The 18422-nt window shown below is 39.4% G+C and overlaps 2 protein-coding genes and 1 long non-coding RNA gene across 3 annotated transcripts; all 3 read left to right on the top strand.

The window, feature by feature from the left end:
• The first annotated feature begins 4385 nt into the window (after positions 1 to 4385).
• Positions 4386 to 6640, top strand: LOC132622111 (lysM domain receptor-like kinase 4). The gene has a single exon (XM_060336645.1). The coding sequence runs from the start codon at positions 4550 to 4552 to the stop codon at positions 6485 to 6487; it is 1938 nt and encodes a 645-aa protein (XP_060192628.1). The 5' UTR covers positions 4386 to 4549; the 3' UTR covers positions 6488 to 6640.
• Positions 6641 to 8131: 1491 nt separating this feature from the next.
• Positions 8132 to 9996, top strand: LOC132623371 (protein LYK5-like). The gene has a single exon (XM_060338120.1). It carries the CDS (start codon positions 8146 to 8148, stop codon positions 9994 to 9996), a length of 1851 nt encoding a protein of 616 aa, XP_060194103.1. The 5' UTR covers positions 8132 to 8145.
• Positions 9997 to 11667: 1671 nt separating this feature from the next.
• Positions 11668 to 13859, top strand: LOC132623808 (uncharacterized). The gene is made up of 3 exons (XR_009576427.1): positions 11668 to 11809; positions 12710 to 12776; positions 13719 to 13859. It is a non-coding gene; the product is annotated as an uncharacterized LOC132623808 (long non-coding RNA).
• Positions 13860 to 18422: the final 4563 nt, after the last annotated feature.

The following is an 18422-nucleotide window of genomic DNA, read 5'->3' as shown; positions in this document are numbered from 1 at the left end:
ATTGAAATTAAAACAGAACTAAGCTGCAGGAATTTGAAAACAAACAGGATTGAGCGAAAACAACACTATGATGAGGAAACTAGATATTTAATCGAGAATGAAACTAGGTCGAACATGGACTTATTTAAACTAATGTTTAAACACACATGTAAACATCTAAATGAACTAACAAATATCTAAATAGGCACATGCTCAGTTAGTATTGACCACCTTATAAGCATGCTAATGACTCGACAACTTACTTAATACATATTTAATGATTACTAACCAGATTCGAGGCTATATTAACCCATAGCAAGGATTAATAAACGAGCAAATTGAACATGTATGGTTCTTTAAACTAACTACATGATTAATCGACGCTACGCTATATTAACTAATATTAAGTTCGACTAAACTAAATCACTACCAACCCAGCTGTTAACTAACACATGATCATAAATTAAACTCAACACGCAGAATACTAAAAATTAAAGAAAAGGGAAAGGTTTACTGACCTTTTATAGGTGCAGTGAACGGGGCGTCGGCGTCGGCGTCGTCGAATCTACTCTCTCGTTATGAATAGACCCGAACACGACGAACAATTCGAACCTCAGATTGAAACAGACCAGAAATTTTTATGTTGAATAAATGTTCAAGAACAGATGATAATTGATCAAAAGTGTATGAACTGTGAGGATACGCTCTGGGAAACGCTGAATAATCGTTTCCTGAAGAATGCTCCGTCAAAAATCCCTTCAAAATGTTCAGTAATTCCCTTTTTTATAGAAAAATATGAGGAGAGAGAGGAGCGTATGAGAGAGGAGCGGCGTGGGGAACAAAGGGAAGTGGAGATGGCAGAGAACGTGGGGAGCAGGGGAAGTGGAAAGGAGCGTGGAGATGACGATGGAGATGAGCGGCGGAGAAAAGAAAAGGAAAAAAAAAAAAGGGGCAAGGGGTCAGAGAGGCGGAGAAAATGAGGGAAAAGAAAGAGGGATTAGGGATTTAAGATTTGGGCTGGACCAGGTCCATTTCGTTTGGGCTGGACCGGGTAAAATGTGATCTGATTTAAGTTTAATCCAATGGGCTGGTCTGTTGAGTAAGGGAATAGAAATGTGGGTTGTTTATTTGGATATGGAAGTAATATTGTATTTGTATTTCGGGCCATTAATTTGGCTGAGAATTGTTAATCCTTCCTCCGCTATTTAATTATTTTTGGACTTCTAATTTAGTAACTAGTACAATATATATACTATGATAATTAACGGTTAACATGTAGAAAATAAAGGATTTGACAAAGTGTCGTCTTATAATTAATTTAACGAGTCCAGACCCGAAAATATGAAATGATGACGAATCATTTCAAATTTGTGGTAAAGTAATACTTGTAATGTTGAAAAATAAAAGTAGTGATATTAAAATATTGTAAAAATAAATAATTTAGATCGTTAGTAAATTTGGAAACCCGAGTAAATTAAATAAAAGAGGGACAAAATTGGGTGTCAACAAGTACTTTTTGTTTTGCTTATCATAATGCAGTAACTGTTTTTGGTTAAAAAAAACATGAAAACCTCCTCTACCTTCATCCAATTTAAATCAAATGCCTGCAACAGCTATTCCAATTAGAGGATTGACGCAACTGGACTAATTTATACTTCTATATAAACCAGAACTTTTGCCTTCTCCGGCATACTTGTTATGAAATTGGTTCAGAACTTTGTCAGTAACGGCATACTATACTCTTTTGTAAATTGAACTTTTTCCTCCTCCGGCATAAGCACTTTTTGTTTTGCTGATGATAATGCAGTAACTGTTTTTGATTAAAAAATAAAAAATAAAAATCTCCTCTACCTTCATCCAATTTAAATCAAATGCTTGCAACAATTACTCCAATTAGAGGATTGACGCAACTGGACTAATTTATACCTTTATATAAACCAGAACTTTTGCCTTCTCCGGCATACTTGTTATGAAATTGGTTCAAAACTTTACCGGTAACGGCATACTCTACTCTTTTGTAAATTGAACTTTTGCCTCCTCTGGCATAAGTACTTTTTGTTTTACTTATCATAATGCAGTAACTGTTTTTGGTTTAAAAAAAAATGAAAAACCTCCTCTATCTTCATGCAATATAAATTAAATCCATGCAACAGTTATTCCAATTTAAAATGGACTGATTTATACTTCTATATAAACCAGAAGTTTTGCCCTCTATGGCATACTTGTTATGAAGTTTGTTCAGAAATTTTTCCTATAACGGCATACTCTACTCTTTTGTAAATTGAACTTTTGCCTCCTCCGGCATAAGTACTTTTTGTATTGGTTATGATAATGGACTTTGCCTCTAACGGCAAAATGTACTCCTAAATAAATTGAATTTTTGCCTCATTCGGCATACTTGTTCAAAATTTGTACACAATTTGCCTTAATTCAAGTTTAAATCGATAAGCATTGCCTGATTTAAATTGAATTTACTATAATTACAATTTCAAGTAAATAAGCATTGTATACTAATTTAAGTAAGGTATAAAGTAATTAAAATCAGAACAAAGCAATAAATCCAATCAATTCTATTTTGCTAATTAATTTTATCACGCGCAATGTTCAATCTGAGCTGTATGTCAGCTGTTTCTTAATAATCAGGTCGTAGAAGATGATTTTTTTTTCAAGTATTAACAATCTAAACTCAATAAAATCGTTAAATTGAGTTGAATTAAGATTTGTACCTTTTACTGATGTTGTAGCAGCAAAATCAATTGAGAAATCTGGCTTGAAACAACTATTTGAATAATGTGAAAAATTGGAAACGAAGTTTGGGTTAACGATATGAAAGAAGGGAAGGATTTGAATAAGGGTAGATTTGAATAACGATATTTTTTTTATATGTAACGGTTAGGAGTAGTAATATCTTTGTACTATGTTGCTTTTTACTCGAAAGGGCAATAATTAAAGATCACCATTTTGAGGGGCAAAATCTAAAGACCAGCCCAAAAGAGGGCACCCTAGTCTTTCCGGGTAACATCCTATTCAGTGGACTTTTCACTAAACATTTTTGAATTACCAAAGTTTTCCAACAGGTTTGAATGGGTCAAATTAGTAGTATATGTTGGACAAAATTTCCTGTGCTGATTTTATGAATAGTAGCTGTAGTTGTTTAATTTGGTCTTTTGAATCCTCCAATTAGATTCTAGATGCTTCGGTCAATTTTGTTGAGCTGCTCTACACACGCTTTCTCGCAACTAAATAACTCCTAATACTCGTTCTTGTCCATTTTAGTTGTCGTGCTTATTAAAAATAACCAATTCAAAATATTTATCATTTTAAGAAATTAAAAAATCATTAATTATCAATTTTCACCTTTTCTTTACTCTGATAAATATGAAGAGGCATTAATGTGTGAAAGAAAGAGTAGATTAAAAGATGATCAAAGAATAAATAAGAACAGTATAGTCAAATTACTTTTTTAGTTACTTTTTTTAAGAGGGTCCAAAAACAAATATGACAAGGAAAACAGATGAGAGAGTGCGTGACTTTTGGAGTTCATAGATTTTGGAAATTCAGCTAGCGACTGTTCGTACCAAATTACCAATACCAACTGCTCCATTTCTTTCCATTGTTGCTTAACTCTTGGATTTTTCCTCCTTTTTTTATTTTAAATTCCTCTCTACCCTTAATAATTAGAAGTGATTTTCCTTTTATTTTTTTACTTTGCGACATGACTTGAACGTCGACCTTTTTTTGGATAACCAACAGAGATCACTAAGGTAATAACTATCCTTTGCATTTAACCTTAAAATGATTTAAAGCTGACTCAAATATCATAATTATTAAAAAAGATAAAGAGATCATAAAGATCACGAATGAAGAATTCAATTCTTTTTAAAAAAAAATTGAAAAAAGGCAGTGGGTTTTAATCATTCTCCGGTTTTTCGGAATGTCCATATGGAACGCCTAATTTTATTTTTTTGTAGCTAGATATATTCCTGTACCCGTCCAATAGCGATGGGTCTGGCAGGAGACACAATATTTAATTTTGAAGGGTCAACCTACCAAATGATTTAGTGATTAAATATTATGAGCCCGTTTGGATTGGCTTACAGCTTAAAGCTGTTTGCAGCTTATAAGCTGAAAAAAATAAGTTGGGGTAGTCCAACTTATTTTTTTTGGCTTATAAGCTGTTTTCAGCTTATAAGCTGCTTTAGATAAACTAAGTCAAATGGGTTCAATTATTTTTTTGAGCTTATTTTAAGCATAAAATGACTTTAAGCTGGCCAGCCAAACACTCAAAAAAGCTGAAAACAGCTTATAAGCCAACTGATAAGCCAATCCAAACGGGCTCTATATCTCGTGGTTGATCCATTATTCTTGTTTGACTTTTACCACAAACCTTGTCTTCTCTTTCTCACATAATATTCCTACACGCATTCACGTTGAATATTTCTTCTTCCAATTAAAAGCTCCAACCTCCCATCCATCAAAACATTATTATTGCCGCGTTGGTGTTTCATCATTTGTCTCCAACTTTTAAATGCTTATACAAACGAAAATTTCTTGAACTTCTGAGCTGAAAATGAATTATTCTCATATCATCTGTGTGTTTACCGTTATTCTTGCTTCTTCCTCTGTTTCAATTCTTGCACAACAACCTTACTTTGGAACAGGAACAAATGCCTGTAATAGCCAAGAGACCTCCAATTCTGCTTTTGGCTACTTTTGCAATGGACTTAACCGTACTTGCCAATCTTATTTGACCTTCAGGTCTCAATCGCCTTTCAATTCAGTGTCCTCAATCTCTTCTCTATTGGGTGCTAACCCTTTAGAACTCTCTCAGCTCAATTCAGTCTCTCAAAATTCTACCTTTGATGCAAATCAAATGGTTCTTGTTCCTGTTACTTGTTCTTGTTCAGGTCAGTTTTACCAGTCAAATACATCTTATGTTATTAGAAAGGATGATACTTACTTAAACATTGCAATTAATACCCTCCAAGGATTGTCAACTTGCCATGCTATCAGCGCTGAGAACAAACAACAAGCTAATAATCTGATTCTTGGTTCAAGAATTAACGTTCCTCTACGATGTGCTTGTCCTACAAAGAACCAAACTGATGATGGTACAAAATATCTGCTTACTTATTTGATTGCTTCTGGAGAATTTGTTTCCCTCATTAGTGGTAAATTTGGGGTGAATACTAATGCAACTCTTGCTGCCAATGGACTATCACTAGATGATTCTACTATCCTTGCAAATACTACTCTATTAGTTCCTTTATTTAATCCACCTTTGAGTTCCCAAGTTGTAGGAAATTCTCCACCACCGCCTCCTTCGACAACATTGACACCACCTGGTGTACCTGTACCGGATAACAGCTCGAAGAAAACTTGGAAATATATTGTGGCTGGTGTTGTTGGAGGACTTGTCGCTGTGTCTCTTCTAGGGGTGGTTATTTTCTTCTTGTTCTTCAGGAAAAGGCAAAAGAAAGCTGATCCACAGTTTGTTTCTGAAAGCTTTGAAGCAGTTGAGAAACCGTTGAATAAGAAAGTTGAAGATGAATCGGAGGAGTTCTTGGAAAGTTTATCAAGTATAGCTCAATCTGTTAAGGTTTACAAGTTTGAAGAGGTTAAAGCAGCCACAGAAAATTTCAGTCCTACATGTTTGATTAAGGGTTCTGTTTATCGGGGCAAGATCAATGGGGATTTTGCTGCTATAAAGAAAATTAGTGGTGATGTATCCAAGGAAATTAATTTGTTGAGCAAGATCAACCATTTTAATCTTATTAGTCTCTCAGGAATTTGTTTTCATGATGGCCACTGGCATCTTGTTTATGAATATGCTGCCAACGGAGCATTAAGTGATTGGATATGCCACGATGATGGTGATCAAAGGTCACTTAATTGGACACAAAGAGTACAGATTTCTCTTGATGTGGCCACAGGGCTTAACTATCTGCATAGTTACACATCCCCTCCTCATGTTCACAAGGATTTAAACGGTAGTAATATTCTTCTGGATGGTGATTTAAGAGCCAAGATTGCGAATTTTGGTCTAGCAAGGTCAGCGGATGGACAAGAAGGAGAGTTTGCCTTGACAAGGCACATAATTGGGACCCAAGGTTACATGGCACCTGAGTATTTGGAGAATGGGCTAGTGTCCCCAAAGCTAGATGTTTATGCATTTGGAGTTCTGTTGCTGGAGATTCTCACTGGGAAAGAGGTTTCTGCTTTATATGAAGGCTCAAATACACACTTGGCTGAGGTGTTGATCCCTGTGCTTCATGACGAAGATGCAAAGGAGAATTTGGGCAACTTCATCGACCCTTCCCTTCAAGGGAAGTACCCTGCAGAACTTGCCATTGCCATGGTCAGATTAATCGATAACTGCATAAGAAAAGATCCTTCACGTCGCCCTAGTACAGATGAGATTGTCCAATCTCTTTCAAGAATTATGACAGCTACACACTCTTGGGAAATGTCATTTAGCACTTCAGGATCAGCACATAGATTGCCCTAGATCAATGATTGTAGGATTTTCTTTTTGTGTTTTTTTTTCTTTTTTCTTTGGGGTTTCCTCCTCCTACGTCTAGCACGATTTGCTATGTGCATAATGTTTTTACCTTGTTTATGAATATTCAAGAGCTACTGCACCATTCAGCTTAAGATTTCACTCAAGCCACTTGAGTTCTCTTAGTTATGTTCTTACTTGTTTTGTGTAATGCCTGTAGTCCTCCTTATGCTCCAGGTATATTCAAGGCGGTAAACACGTCCTTGCTTTAACTAATAAACAAAGCGATTTTCTACATAATAAAGATCCTGGTAACTGGTAAACCTCTCAAACAATATATGAAACAGGAGTAAACCTACCATGGATCAAGGCGGCAAGTTGGTGGCTTCACTTTACAGTGACAATGGATCACTGGCCCTGTCTTTTGTTTTTGAATCTCATACTGATGGTAGCTATACAACTTGTGAACACAACAGGTTAACAAGCAATTGTGTGCTGTGTAACCTGTTTTATAATGTCATGTTGAAGCTGTAGATTCAGCTGAAAATCAATCAAGTATCAAGCAAAAGATAACTGATTGAAGGAATATACCTATTTGTATGCTCCTACTGATGCCGCAACATTGACTAGTCTAGCCGGCTGAAAACTAATTATTAATAAAATCATCGTTGAGTTCTAGAATTCACTGATCAATAACCATAAAGTATATGAAGGCTTTTGCACATGATGATGATGATGATGGCATGGGTACGTGGTCAAGAAGATGATAAAAGTGGAAACGTTGACTAGTAGCATTCAAACCCAATGATTAAATACATATCTGGGAGCAAAATGAAGGCAAGGCCGGCTGGCTACTTATTTAATTTAATCTAATTTGACTTGTTTAAAAAGGCCAACAGGCTAGTATTATTATTATTCTTATTGTTTATTTTTTGGCCCTTGAATAGAAAGCAAGTATCCCTGGGATAATGCGATTAACGTATACTCAGCTTCTTGTAATCAAATGATTTACGATTGGTATATTAAGTTGTGATCAATTTTTGACTAAAATCTGGTTAAATGGAGTAATATGGACAATGAGGACTCAAATAGTCGATCCAACTTGCTTAGAATTGGGCATAGTAGTTGTTGTCTAGATTAAGTTTGTGATCAAGTTACAGCTTGCTATCTTAGTTTGCTTAAGTAAACAATTTATTGTGGCATATTCAATTTTCAGGATAAATTGTTTATTCCTCAACTTATGATGGACAACACCTTTATAAGCAGCTGCATCTTAGTTTCTTGCAAGACTATATAAAGCAAAAATTACACACTATACACCCGCTCATCAAGCAAGGTCAACAGTTGATGATGCCATACAAATTGTATTAGACAATAGTGCAATTTGCAAATATTGCATGAATCACCGTTTTCAAACTTCCGTTATATGCTAATTATTTAATAGTTGTTAAATGTGGAAGGCTGCAATAGTTGTTAGATGAAAGGGTCATTTAACTAGAATATTGCTTCACTTCATAAGTGGTCTGCATCAATGTGGTGGCTTCATATGTCAATGACATATGATGTTGACTTTACATTGAAGAAATTTTATGTTTTCACTTGAATTACAGTAACCATTCCTCAACTTTCTCAGATGCCATTGGGTCACTCTGAGCCAATAGCATACCATGGGTGATTTTCTGCTTATCGTTTTCATAATTTTCACCATTGTAGCTTCAATTATCTATGCCCAACAAAATTATACGGGCAATACTGTCATGAGTTGTAAAGGAATCAATGGAACAGGAACTACAGCTTCGTTTCTGTATTCTTGCAATGGTGAAAAGCACTCCTGTCGAGCATTCCTGATTTTTAGATCACACACTCCTTATAATTCAGTTTCTTCCATCTCAAAACTCCTATCTTCGGACCCTGATGAGATTGTCCACATCAACAACATCTCAAGGTCTGAATTCTTGGATCAGAACCAAGAACTTATAGTTCCAGTAAATTGTTCATGTTCAGGTCAGTACTATCGGGCTGACACCTCTTATGTTATACCAAGCAAATATGATACCTATTTTACTATCGCGAACAACACGTATCAGGGGTTGTCTACTTGCAGTGCCCTTGTACATGAAAATATCTACAATACACTGGATCTGGTTCTGGGTCTAAATTTGCGGGTACCACTCAGATGTGCCTGTCCTACAAGGGATCAAACAAGAAATGGTGTGAAATATCTGGTAACTTATTTGGTTACTTGGGGGGGCAACGTTTCTACCATTAGCGCGCAGTTCAGTGTCAGTAGTCAAAGTACAGCATATGCAAATGGATTATCTGAAAATTCAGTTCTTAATCCTTTCACAACTATATTGATTCCTCTACCAAAAGAACCTTCAAGCTTCCAAACAAGGACTATTAAGAGAGCACAGACTGAAATCTTTTACCCTTCTAAGCACAAAATATCGTACATCAGTCTTTTTATTGGGGTAGGAATTGGTGTTTCCCTTGCAGTTCTCTGTTTTACCTTGTTCATTGTCTTAAAACACAAAAAGGAGAACGAAAGATGTGAAGTGCTTGGGAAAGGAAGAGAAGGGAAACAAAACTGGAATTTACCAGAACATGTCCTGGAAAATATAGTTGGTATGGATCAAATGATTAAAGTCTATGAATTTGAAGAACTGGTGGCTGCAACTGAAAACTTCAGCTCGCGAAGAAGACTTAGTAATTATGTTTATAAAGGGGTCCTTAGAGGAAAACTGCTGGCCATCAAGGAGATGAGGACAGACATATATAAAGAGGTTAAATTCCATGCAAAGATCAATCATTTCAATTTAATCAGCCTCACTGGTGTATGTAAGCATCATCAACTATCCTATCTTGTTTTTGAGTTCATGGAAAATGGATCTTTAAAAGAATGGCTTTTCAAGGATGATAACCTGGAGGCTCAGAGCTGGAACTGCAGAATTTGTATTGCCTTAGATATCGCTGATGGTCTAGATTACATTCATAACTTCACAGCTCCAGCTTATGTGCACAATAACATTAGCAGTAACAGAATCTTACTTAACAGAGATCTAAGGGCCAAGATTTCAAATTTTAGCTTGGCAAGATCAGCTGACTGTGAGGGAAAGACAAGTTCATCTATGAAATTCGCCGAGGGAAGAAATGGCTACTTGGCACCTGAGTACCTTCAAACTGGTCAGGTTACTCCCAAGATAGATATCTATGCATTTGGAATCGTTCTGTTGGAGATAATTACAGGAAAAGGGGCAGTTTTCGAGCAGGATGGAAAAGAATTACTCTTATCAGAGACAGTGCTTGGAATTATGGATGAACAATCTAAGATTCAAGAACTAACAGATACAAGGCTAGAAGTTAAGCACCCCCTTGGTTACATAATTCAACAAACTGATCTCGTGCTTCGATTGGTGAAACTGTGTGTAGCTTGCTTGGTGACGGAACCTGAAAGAAGACCAAGTGCAGCAGAAATTATATCTACCTTAATCAAAATCCAGTCAGATGTACAAAACTAGAGAACTTCGAAAAAAAATGATTTAGTGCTTATATGTTATGTTTAGACTAGTTCCTGCAGTGAACTTTTTGTTTCTTATTTCTAAAGTTTAGACTTAGCTGTGGCCTCTGTACTGTTCATTTATTTCCTCGAGTCTAAGGCATGTGATGATGACCCCTTTCAAGACAAATGAATGAAAGTTGGAGGTTAAATAACAGCTTTTCTCGACCTGTGATTGTAAAGTGTCTTAGGAAATAGATAAAATGAGCATATGTCTCGCATTCTTTCCTCCTTCGATTGCTTCATTTAAGGCTTGTCTTTCAACTATAAGCAAAGGAATTTGCTACTCTACTTTCTTATTTAAACCTTCGTAGAATTCTTGTATCTCAAGACAAAGGGGTTGACATTCATGAGTTAGCGTATCTAGCACTCTAGGTAGGAGAACCCCTAACTTTTGATGCGGAGCATAAATTATGTGTTAAAAATTGCTAAAATTGCACTAAATAGTAGATATAACCTTTAAAAATATAATAGGTGCAATGCTAAGAATCTTAAGATTGAACCCATATAGTTTATATCCATTATTGCAGAGAGCACTCTTGACACAGTTTCCTATCATCATCGACATCAAGTATCAGATATCTGGCATCTACGGGCTACCAAAATTAGAAATCCTAACATCATTCAACAAGAACAAGAAAAAAAATATTCATGTCTTATAATTTTCCTATTCATTCTGCTAAGACGGATATGCACATTACATCCTTAAAAACCATGTCAAAACCCAAAATGAAAAATGTAGCAGTAGTATAGTAGCAACTAATCTCCATTCTCTCACAACTGCAACAACGAGGTGTCCCATCTTTTTCATGTGATGGGCAATACTTCTGAAACCAGAAGGATGAGCCCTATATTCAATTAGACCAGCCGAATTTGTATCTAAATTCATAAAAAAAGAACAGCAAATATGCAAAATATGGTTAGTCATATTTTACCAGACAAAGAAGCTGTTAGGTACAGTAAAGTTCATCATGCAATACCACAATAATAAAATGTCAATCTCACAAAAAAAAAAAAAAAAAAGGAATGATTTCCAGAAAGCTCCAGATGTATAACGAAACATAAGGCATCTCCCTGAGGATTACATGAGTCGGGCGGAAATTAAATTAAGGGCTCGCTTTTGCTCATATCGATCTATAAGATTAGCAATTCTAGCTAGTTGCTTCGCCATCTCTTTTCTTTTCTTTTTACCTGATCTTTGCCTTCAACCAGAATTAGTAGTGTTAGAACCCGTATTTTTATAAGTGGAATAATCCGAATTTATTTATGATAAGCTAAGGACAAAATTATTTTGGGATACAAAGTCGGGATTCTTGACCTTCGAATTTATTTTGAGATATAAGTTGTGCATGAATTTATTGGTATGGAACAATTAGGAAAATTTGGTACAAAAGGTGATAAAATTTGAAGTGGAAAGTCATCCACAAATTCCATGTGGTGCCCACACAACTTTGTGTCATCTTCTAAGTGGAACAACTCATTATGTGGGCCAAGGCACCCTTGACTAAGTCTTGCATTGTTAAAAAGATGACCACTTCATTTCACTTCACTCCAACTCTTAAAAAAAAAAGGAATTGAAGAGCACCACAATAAGGGGGCTCTCGGCCAGCCCAAGGAAAAATCCACTCCCATTTCTTGCTCTTCCAAAATTATTTCCTTGGTACAAACCCACTATTTTGAGGTCCCTAAGTAGCGTGGGAGTGTCGTTGGAGCGATCAACCCATTATTTTTCATCCATTGGAAACCCTAGCATTTTGTGGAATTGAAGAGGATAGGTAAGAGTTGATCTTGCTTTTGTGTTATAAAGGTTGTTTGTATCTTGTAGTATGTTATAATGGAGGAAAATCATGAAATATGAAATGTTGGAGGTGAGTTGTGTATGTGGAGCTTGAGCCGTGTAAATGGGTGTTGTTGTGTTGTGATTGAAATTATGAATTAATGCCTAGTTAGTTGATTATGATCATTGTAAGGTGAAGAACAATTGAGAATCATCCATATATGTATATGTGTAGTGTTAGCCGAAAATGGGTCACCTTATGTGCTAAGAATTGAATTAGTATCGCTTATTGTTTAGTCGTCGTCGCCATGAATTCTATGTTGGAAATGAAAGTTTATTGACTCAAATTGATGTTGTAAATATTGCGGACTGATTTGGAAGTTGTTGTACATTTAATGTAAATTGTGTATTGATGAAAATAGCATTGTTAGAATGTAAATTGTAGATACGAACCATGATTTGGAAATGAAGAAAAAGTTAGGGGGGCTGTCTCGGTTAGGGGCTATTTCGGGTAGCTTGGGAAAATTTATGGATTGTTGGAAAAATTGTATAAATTGCTTAGAATGTCTTGAAATGTTTTTGGTATGGGTTCGGGTTAGTATGTGAGCGTATAAGCGTCGATTTTGGCTTGAAGGTAAGTCGTCGAATTGAATTTATGAAAGTTGATGAATGATGGAAAAGAGAGTTATTATTGTTGTATTACCTTTCAGATTGATTATTAATGTTGTTAGGTTGGTTGTTGTTGTTGTTGTTGATTGATACGGCCGAGTTAAATTCTCGGGGTAGCCTATTTACAGGGGAAATGCTGCCCAAATTTCTGTAGAATTAAGGGCGAAATTGGAATTTAATGCCCAAAGAGTCTTTAGCTAATGTTTGGCATTTTATGGCTTGTTTATAGATCGTGGGCAGCCCGAATCATAGGTTGGATTTAGCTTGAGTTTGGATCGTATTGGAGAGCGTTTGAGGTATGTAAAGTAATCTTCCTTCTTCGGCATGCCTTAGTTAAAATAGGCTATGATATAAGCCTCGAGGAAACTCTATTCTCACAATCCGAGCATGTTTATGAATCGCATTTGTTCTTTGGCATCCTTGCCTTGTCATGGCAAAACATTGATCCTTATGTTCTTGGAATCCATAATTTGTAAAGATTACATGAAAGCTGATTTTTGTTTTAAAGTTCATTCTTTAGCGATTCCAAAACTTCAAACGCCCATAATTTCCTCAGAAAAGCTCGGATTGCTTTGAAATTTTCGTAGGAGTTTGTATGATATAAAATGAGTATGTTTTTCATAGGCGGGCTCAGTTCGGGTCTATACTCGTCCGTGGGTCCCGCGACGCCCTTTTTGAAATTCGACAACTTTGAAACAAAAAGTGATAATTATTATTCCGATTTCGAATATGACTATTTTACTTATCCTTCAGATTTATAATAATGATTTTATGCATATGATTCCTCACTACTCCGCTCGTGCATACTGTGATATCGTTCACCGGTTCCCGGGCCGGTTCTGTTGTCGTGCGCTTTGTGATACATTCCGGTGTTATGCTGTGATTATGGTTCACCGTGCTCCTCGCTCGAGGGCCGGGTTCCACTTATGTTTGGCGTTATGCTGTGTTTGGCGTTATGCTGTGTTGTGATGTGTGACGGGGATTCGGAGATTTGAAACTTTCTGGTGTTATGCTGTGTTGTGGCACCATCGACAGGCGGGCGACCACATTTTCCTGTGCCCTATGCATAATTTATACTTTGGAAATAAACATTTTGATATTTTTTTTTTGATATGTATTATTTTCTATATATCTGATTCGATTATTGTTCAGATTTATTTCTGTACCTTCTGCTTTGCATACTCAGTACATATTTCGTACTGACCCCCTTCTCCGGGGGCTGCATTTCATGCCCGCAGGTACGGACGCACAGCCTGGTGATCCACCTGTTTAGGACACCCTTTCTGCTATTCGGAGTGCTCCTCTCTTTCCGGAGCTTATACTTTTGGTATATATATTTATTAGTGCATTTGTATATATTCGTTCATGGGTACGGCGGGGCCCTGGCCCGTCATATGATTGTGTCGGTCTGTTTAGAGGTCTGTGGACATGTTTGTGGGTTAGGGTCTTTCTGTATGGATAGGTGTATATGTTGTTTGGGCGATCCCATACGCCGAGGCGGCCGGTCCGCATATGTTTATACGTTGCTTTGCTAGCCCTGTGTGGCCTTTGTTGGTGTTGCTGTGTACAGGGTTATTTTGGATAGTCTGTAAAAACAGAGGAAATTCTGCCGAAATTTTTCTGGGAGTTGTCTAAATTTAGAATATAGCCTCATCGGCTTCTGGTATATACTTGAATGCATTTGATAGATGGGTTTGGGTGCCCAGATCGGGCACTAGTCACGGCCTACGGGGTTGGGTCGTGACAAAAGCGGTATCAGAGCGGTTTGTCCTCGGAATGTCTACAGACCGTGTCTAGTAGAGTCTTGTTTATCGGTGTGTTGTGCACCACATCTATAAACAGGAAGCTACAGGACATTTAGGATGTTTCCTTTCTTTGAATCTTAGATCGTGCGATAGAGCTGATCTATTAGGATGATTCTGTTCTGATCTGTTGTTGTTTTTCTTTCAGTGATGCCTCCGAAAAAGGCGACGGCCGCCCAGAAGAAAAAGGGCGTAGTAGGAGAGACCAGCCGGGCTCAGAAGGATACTCAGACCCTTGCTCAGATGATGCGTGATATTACGTCCCGGCCAGCCGACTCTGCTACGTCTTCATCGTCAGAGGAGTTTGGAGCAGCTTCACCATTAGCTCCAGGGGCTCCAGCTCCCGCGCCTCCAGCTCCTCAGCCAGGGGCGGAGGACAGGACACTGAGAGAGGCTATGCAGTTATTGACCACTCTGGTAGCGGGACAGGCTCACAGACGCGGGCGGAGAGATGATGATGATGACGATAGGCGTGACAGCCTGAGGGTTCGAGAGTTTCTATTATGTGGCCCTCCAGAGTTTTACGGGTCTAAGCCCGACGAGGACCCCCATGACTTTATTCGGGGGATGCGGCGCTCACTAGATTTGGTCAGGGCTTCAGAGACTGAATCTGTTGAGTTGGCTTTGCATAGACTACGGGATGTTGCTGCTCACTGGTATGAGTCCTGGGAGCTATCCAGGGGTGAGGGTGCTACCCCAGCTACTTGGGACGAGTTCGTGACTGCTTTCACTCACCACTTTTTGCCCCCAGAGTTACGGCGGGCGCGGGTTGACCGATTTTTGCATCTGCAGCAGAGGGGTCGGAGCGTCCGTGAGTATAATATGGAGTTTGATTCTTTGGCCCGGTATGCACCTGCCATAGTAGCAGATATGGACGATCGGATGCACAGATACGTGATGGGGTTAGACCGCTATTTGATTGATGGATGTATGGCGGTGGCATTGCAGGCAGACATTGATATTGCCCGACTACAGGCTTATGCCCTGGGTATGGAGGACCGACATAGAGTTGATTATTCTAGTAGAGATCGGGACAGGAGGCCGCCCAAGAGGGCCAGATTCGCAGGTTATTCTGGAGATTCTCGAGGCGGACAGCCTCAGCAGCAGCAGTCAGGCAGACATCCTCCTCCGTCAGGCCGGGGTACACAGCCAGCCGGTAGGAGATTTGACAGTGCAGGACAGTCTGGGGCCGGTCAGAGCTCCAGAGCATCAGGGTCACAGATAGCTAGAGGTCCCAGCCAGTCCAGACCACCCAGGCCCCGTTGTTCCCATTACGGGAAATCGCACCCGGGAGAGTGTTATCGACTTACTGGAGCCTGTTTTTCATGCGGTGGTCAGGGCCATCTTATGCGAGATTGTCCGTTGGCGATCGGTTCTAGTAGTGTGGCTCAGCCGACGGGGTCAGCCGCTGGTTCATCATCTGCTCCATCAGTTGCACGCCATGCGGGGCGAGGTATGCCTGCACCGGCGGGACGCGGTCGAGGTCGTGGCAGTGCTTCAGGTTCTAGCGGTCCTTTGAACCGCATTTATGCCTTAGCCAGCAGACAGGACCAGGAGGCTTCGCCTAATGTCTTCACAGGTATATTACTGGTTTTCTCTCGTGATGTGTATGCATTGATTGATCCTGGTTCTACATTATCATTTATATCTCCACTCGTTGCTGATACAATTGGGATAGAATCCGAACCGATAGAGCCTTTTGAGGTAGCTACACCAGTAGGGGACTCTGTTATAGCCAGTCATATTTATAGAGATTGTTCCGTGATTATCTGTGGCCGCTGCACTAAGGAGGATTTGGTGGAGTTAGATATGATCGAGTTTGACGTGATTATGGGTATGGATTGGCTAGCTTCTTGCTATGCTAATGTTGATTGTCAAAAAAAGATAGTCCGATTCCAATTCCCAGGGGAGCCAGTTATAGAGTGGGCAGGTAATACAGTATCGCCGAGGGGTAAGTTTATTTCATACCTCAAGGCTGAGAAAATGATCAGAAAGGGGTATATTTATCATCTGGTTCGTGTTCATGATTTAGAGGCAGAGGCACCGACTCTTCAGTCAGTCCCAGTGGTTAATGAATTTGTAGATGTATTCCCAGATGAGCTTCCAGGTCTTCCTCCCGAACGGGAGATAGAGTTTGCTATTGATCTGTTGCCAGACACTCAGCCTATCTCTATTCCTCCGTACAGAATGGCACCTGCAGAATTGAAAGAATTGAAAGAGCAGCTGAGAGATTTATTGGAGAAGGGTTTCATTCGGCCTAGTGCGTCACCCTGGGGAGCTCCGGTATTATTTGTGAGGAAGAAAGACGGCTCGCTGCGGATGTGCATTGATTATCGGCAGTTGAATAAGGTAACCATCAAGAATAAATATCCCCTCCCCAGGATTGATGATTTGTTTGATCAGCTGCAGGGTGCCAGGTATTTCTCGAAGATAGACCTGCGATCGGGTTACCATCAGGTACGGGTACGAGAGGCTGATATTCCCAAGACAACATTCAGGACCCGATATGGGCACTATGAGTTCAGAGTTATGTCTTTTGGGCTGACAAATGCCCTAGCAGTATTTATGGACCTGATGAATCGGTTATTCAGACCGTTCTTGGATATGTTTGTGATCGTATTTATCGATGATATTCTGGTTTATTCTCGGTCAGAGGCAGAGCATGCGGACCATTTGAGGACGGTACTTGGCACACTTCGGCACCAGGAATTATATGCTAAATTTTCTAAGTGTGAATTCTGGTTATCTTCAGTGGCATTTCTGGGACATATTATTGGGGCTGATGGCGTCCGGGTGGATACCCAGAAGATCGAGGCCGTAAAGAATTGGCCTAGACCTACGACGCCGACAGAGGTGTGTAGCTTTCTGGGATTGGCTGGTTATTATCGGAGATTCGTGGAGAAGTTTGCTTCCATTTCAGCGCCTTTGACAAGGCTGACTCAGAAGGGAGCTAAGTTTCAGTGGTCAGATGCTTGCGAGCGTAGCTTTCAGTTGCTGAAAGAGAAGTTGACTACGACTCCAGTCCTGACTCTTCCGGAGGGTCCAGATGGGTATGTGATTTATTGTGATGCCTCTGGTATTGGTTTGGGATATGTGTTGATGCAGCACGGCAGGGTGATAGCTTATGCTTCCCGGCAGCTCAGAAAACATGAAAAGAATTATCCTACTCACGATTTGGAGCTGGCCGCGGTCATTCATGCTTTGAAGATGTGGAGACATTATTTATATGGGGTTCACGTTGACATTTATACAGATCATAAGAGCCTTCAGTACATCTTTAGGCAAAAGGAGCTGAACTTGCGGCAGCGGAGGTGGTTAGAGTTGCTGAAAGATTATGATGTTGACATTCTCTACCATCCTGGGAAAGCTAATGTTGTGGCGGATGCACTCAGCCGCAAGTCTATGGGCAGCCTAGCAGACGTGCCATCAGAGAGTAAAGAAATGGTTCGCGATATTCATCAGTTGGCTAGTCTTGGAGTTCGCTTGGCTGATTCTGGAGATGTTGGGGTTTCTGTTCGAGGTATTGCTGAGTCCTCTATTACAGAAGATATTAAGCGGCATCAGTATGAGGATCCTATTCTGGCACAGTACAGAGACGCAGCGCTGGCACAGGAGAAGACTCCGTTTGATATTTCACCTGATGGAGTGTTATTTCACAGAGGCAGATTGTGTGTACCTGACGTTGCAGGGTTGCGGCGACAGGTTATGGGCGAGGCACATTACTCCCGATATTCTGTTCACCCAGGGTCGACGAAGATGTACCATGATATCAGATGCCTATATTGGTGGGACGGTATGAAAAGAGATATAGCAGAGTTCGTTGCTCAGTGTCCAAATTGCCAGCAGGTTAAGATTGAGCACCAGAAGCCCGGTGGGCTATTGCAGGAGATGAAGATACCGACGTGGAAGTGGGAGATCATTAATATGGACTTTATTACAGGTCTACCTCGCACTCCACGGAGGTATGATTCTATTTGGGTTATTGTTGATCGGCTGACGAAATCAGCCCATTTTCTTCCGGTTCGGACCACCTATTCAACTGAGGATTATGCCAGGCTTTATGTCAGGGAGATTGTACGACTTCATGGAGTTCCTGTGTCTGTTATTTCCGATAGAGGTGCCCAGTTTACAGCTAAGTTC

The sequence above is a fragment of the Lycium barbarum genome, chromosome 12 (assembly GCF_019175385.1).
Source record: "Lycium barbarum isolate Lr01 chromosome 12, ASM1917538v2, whole genome shotgun sequence".
Taxonomy (NCBI): domain Eukaryota; kingdom Viridiplantae; phylum Streptophyta; class Magnoliopsida; order Solanales; family Solanaceae; genus Lycium; species Lycium barbarum.
This window is presented reverse-complemented; position numbering and strand designations above follow the sequence as displayed.

What these genes read in the sequence shown, in the direction of transcription:
- LOC132623371 (XM_060338120.1), top strand. Translation starts at nt 8,146, where the DNA reads ATGGGTGATTTTCTGCTTATCGTTTTCATAATTTTCACCATTGTAGCT.
- LOC132622111 (XM_060336645.1), top strand. Translation starts at nt 4,550, where the DNA reads ATGAATTATTCTCATATCATCTGTGTGTTTACCGTTATTCTTGCTTCT.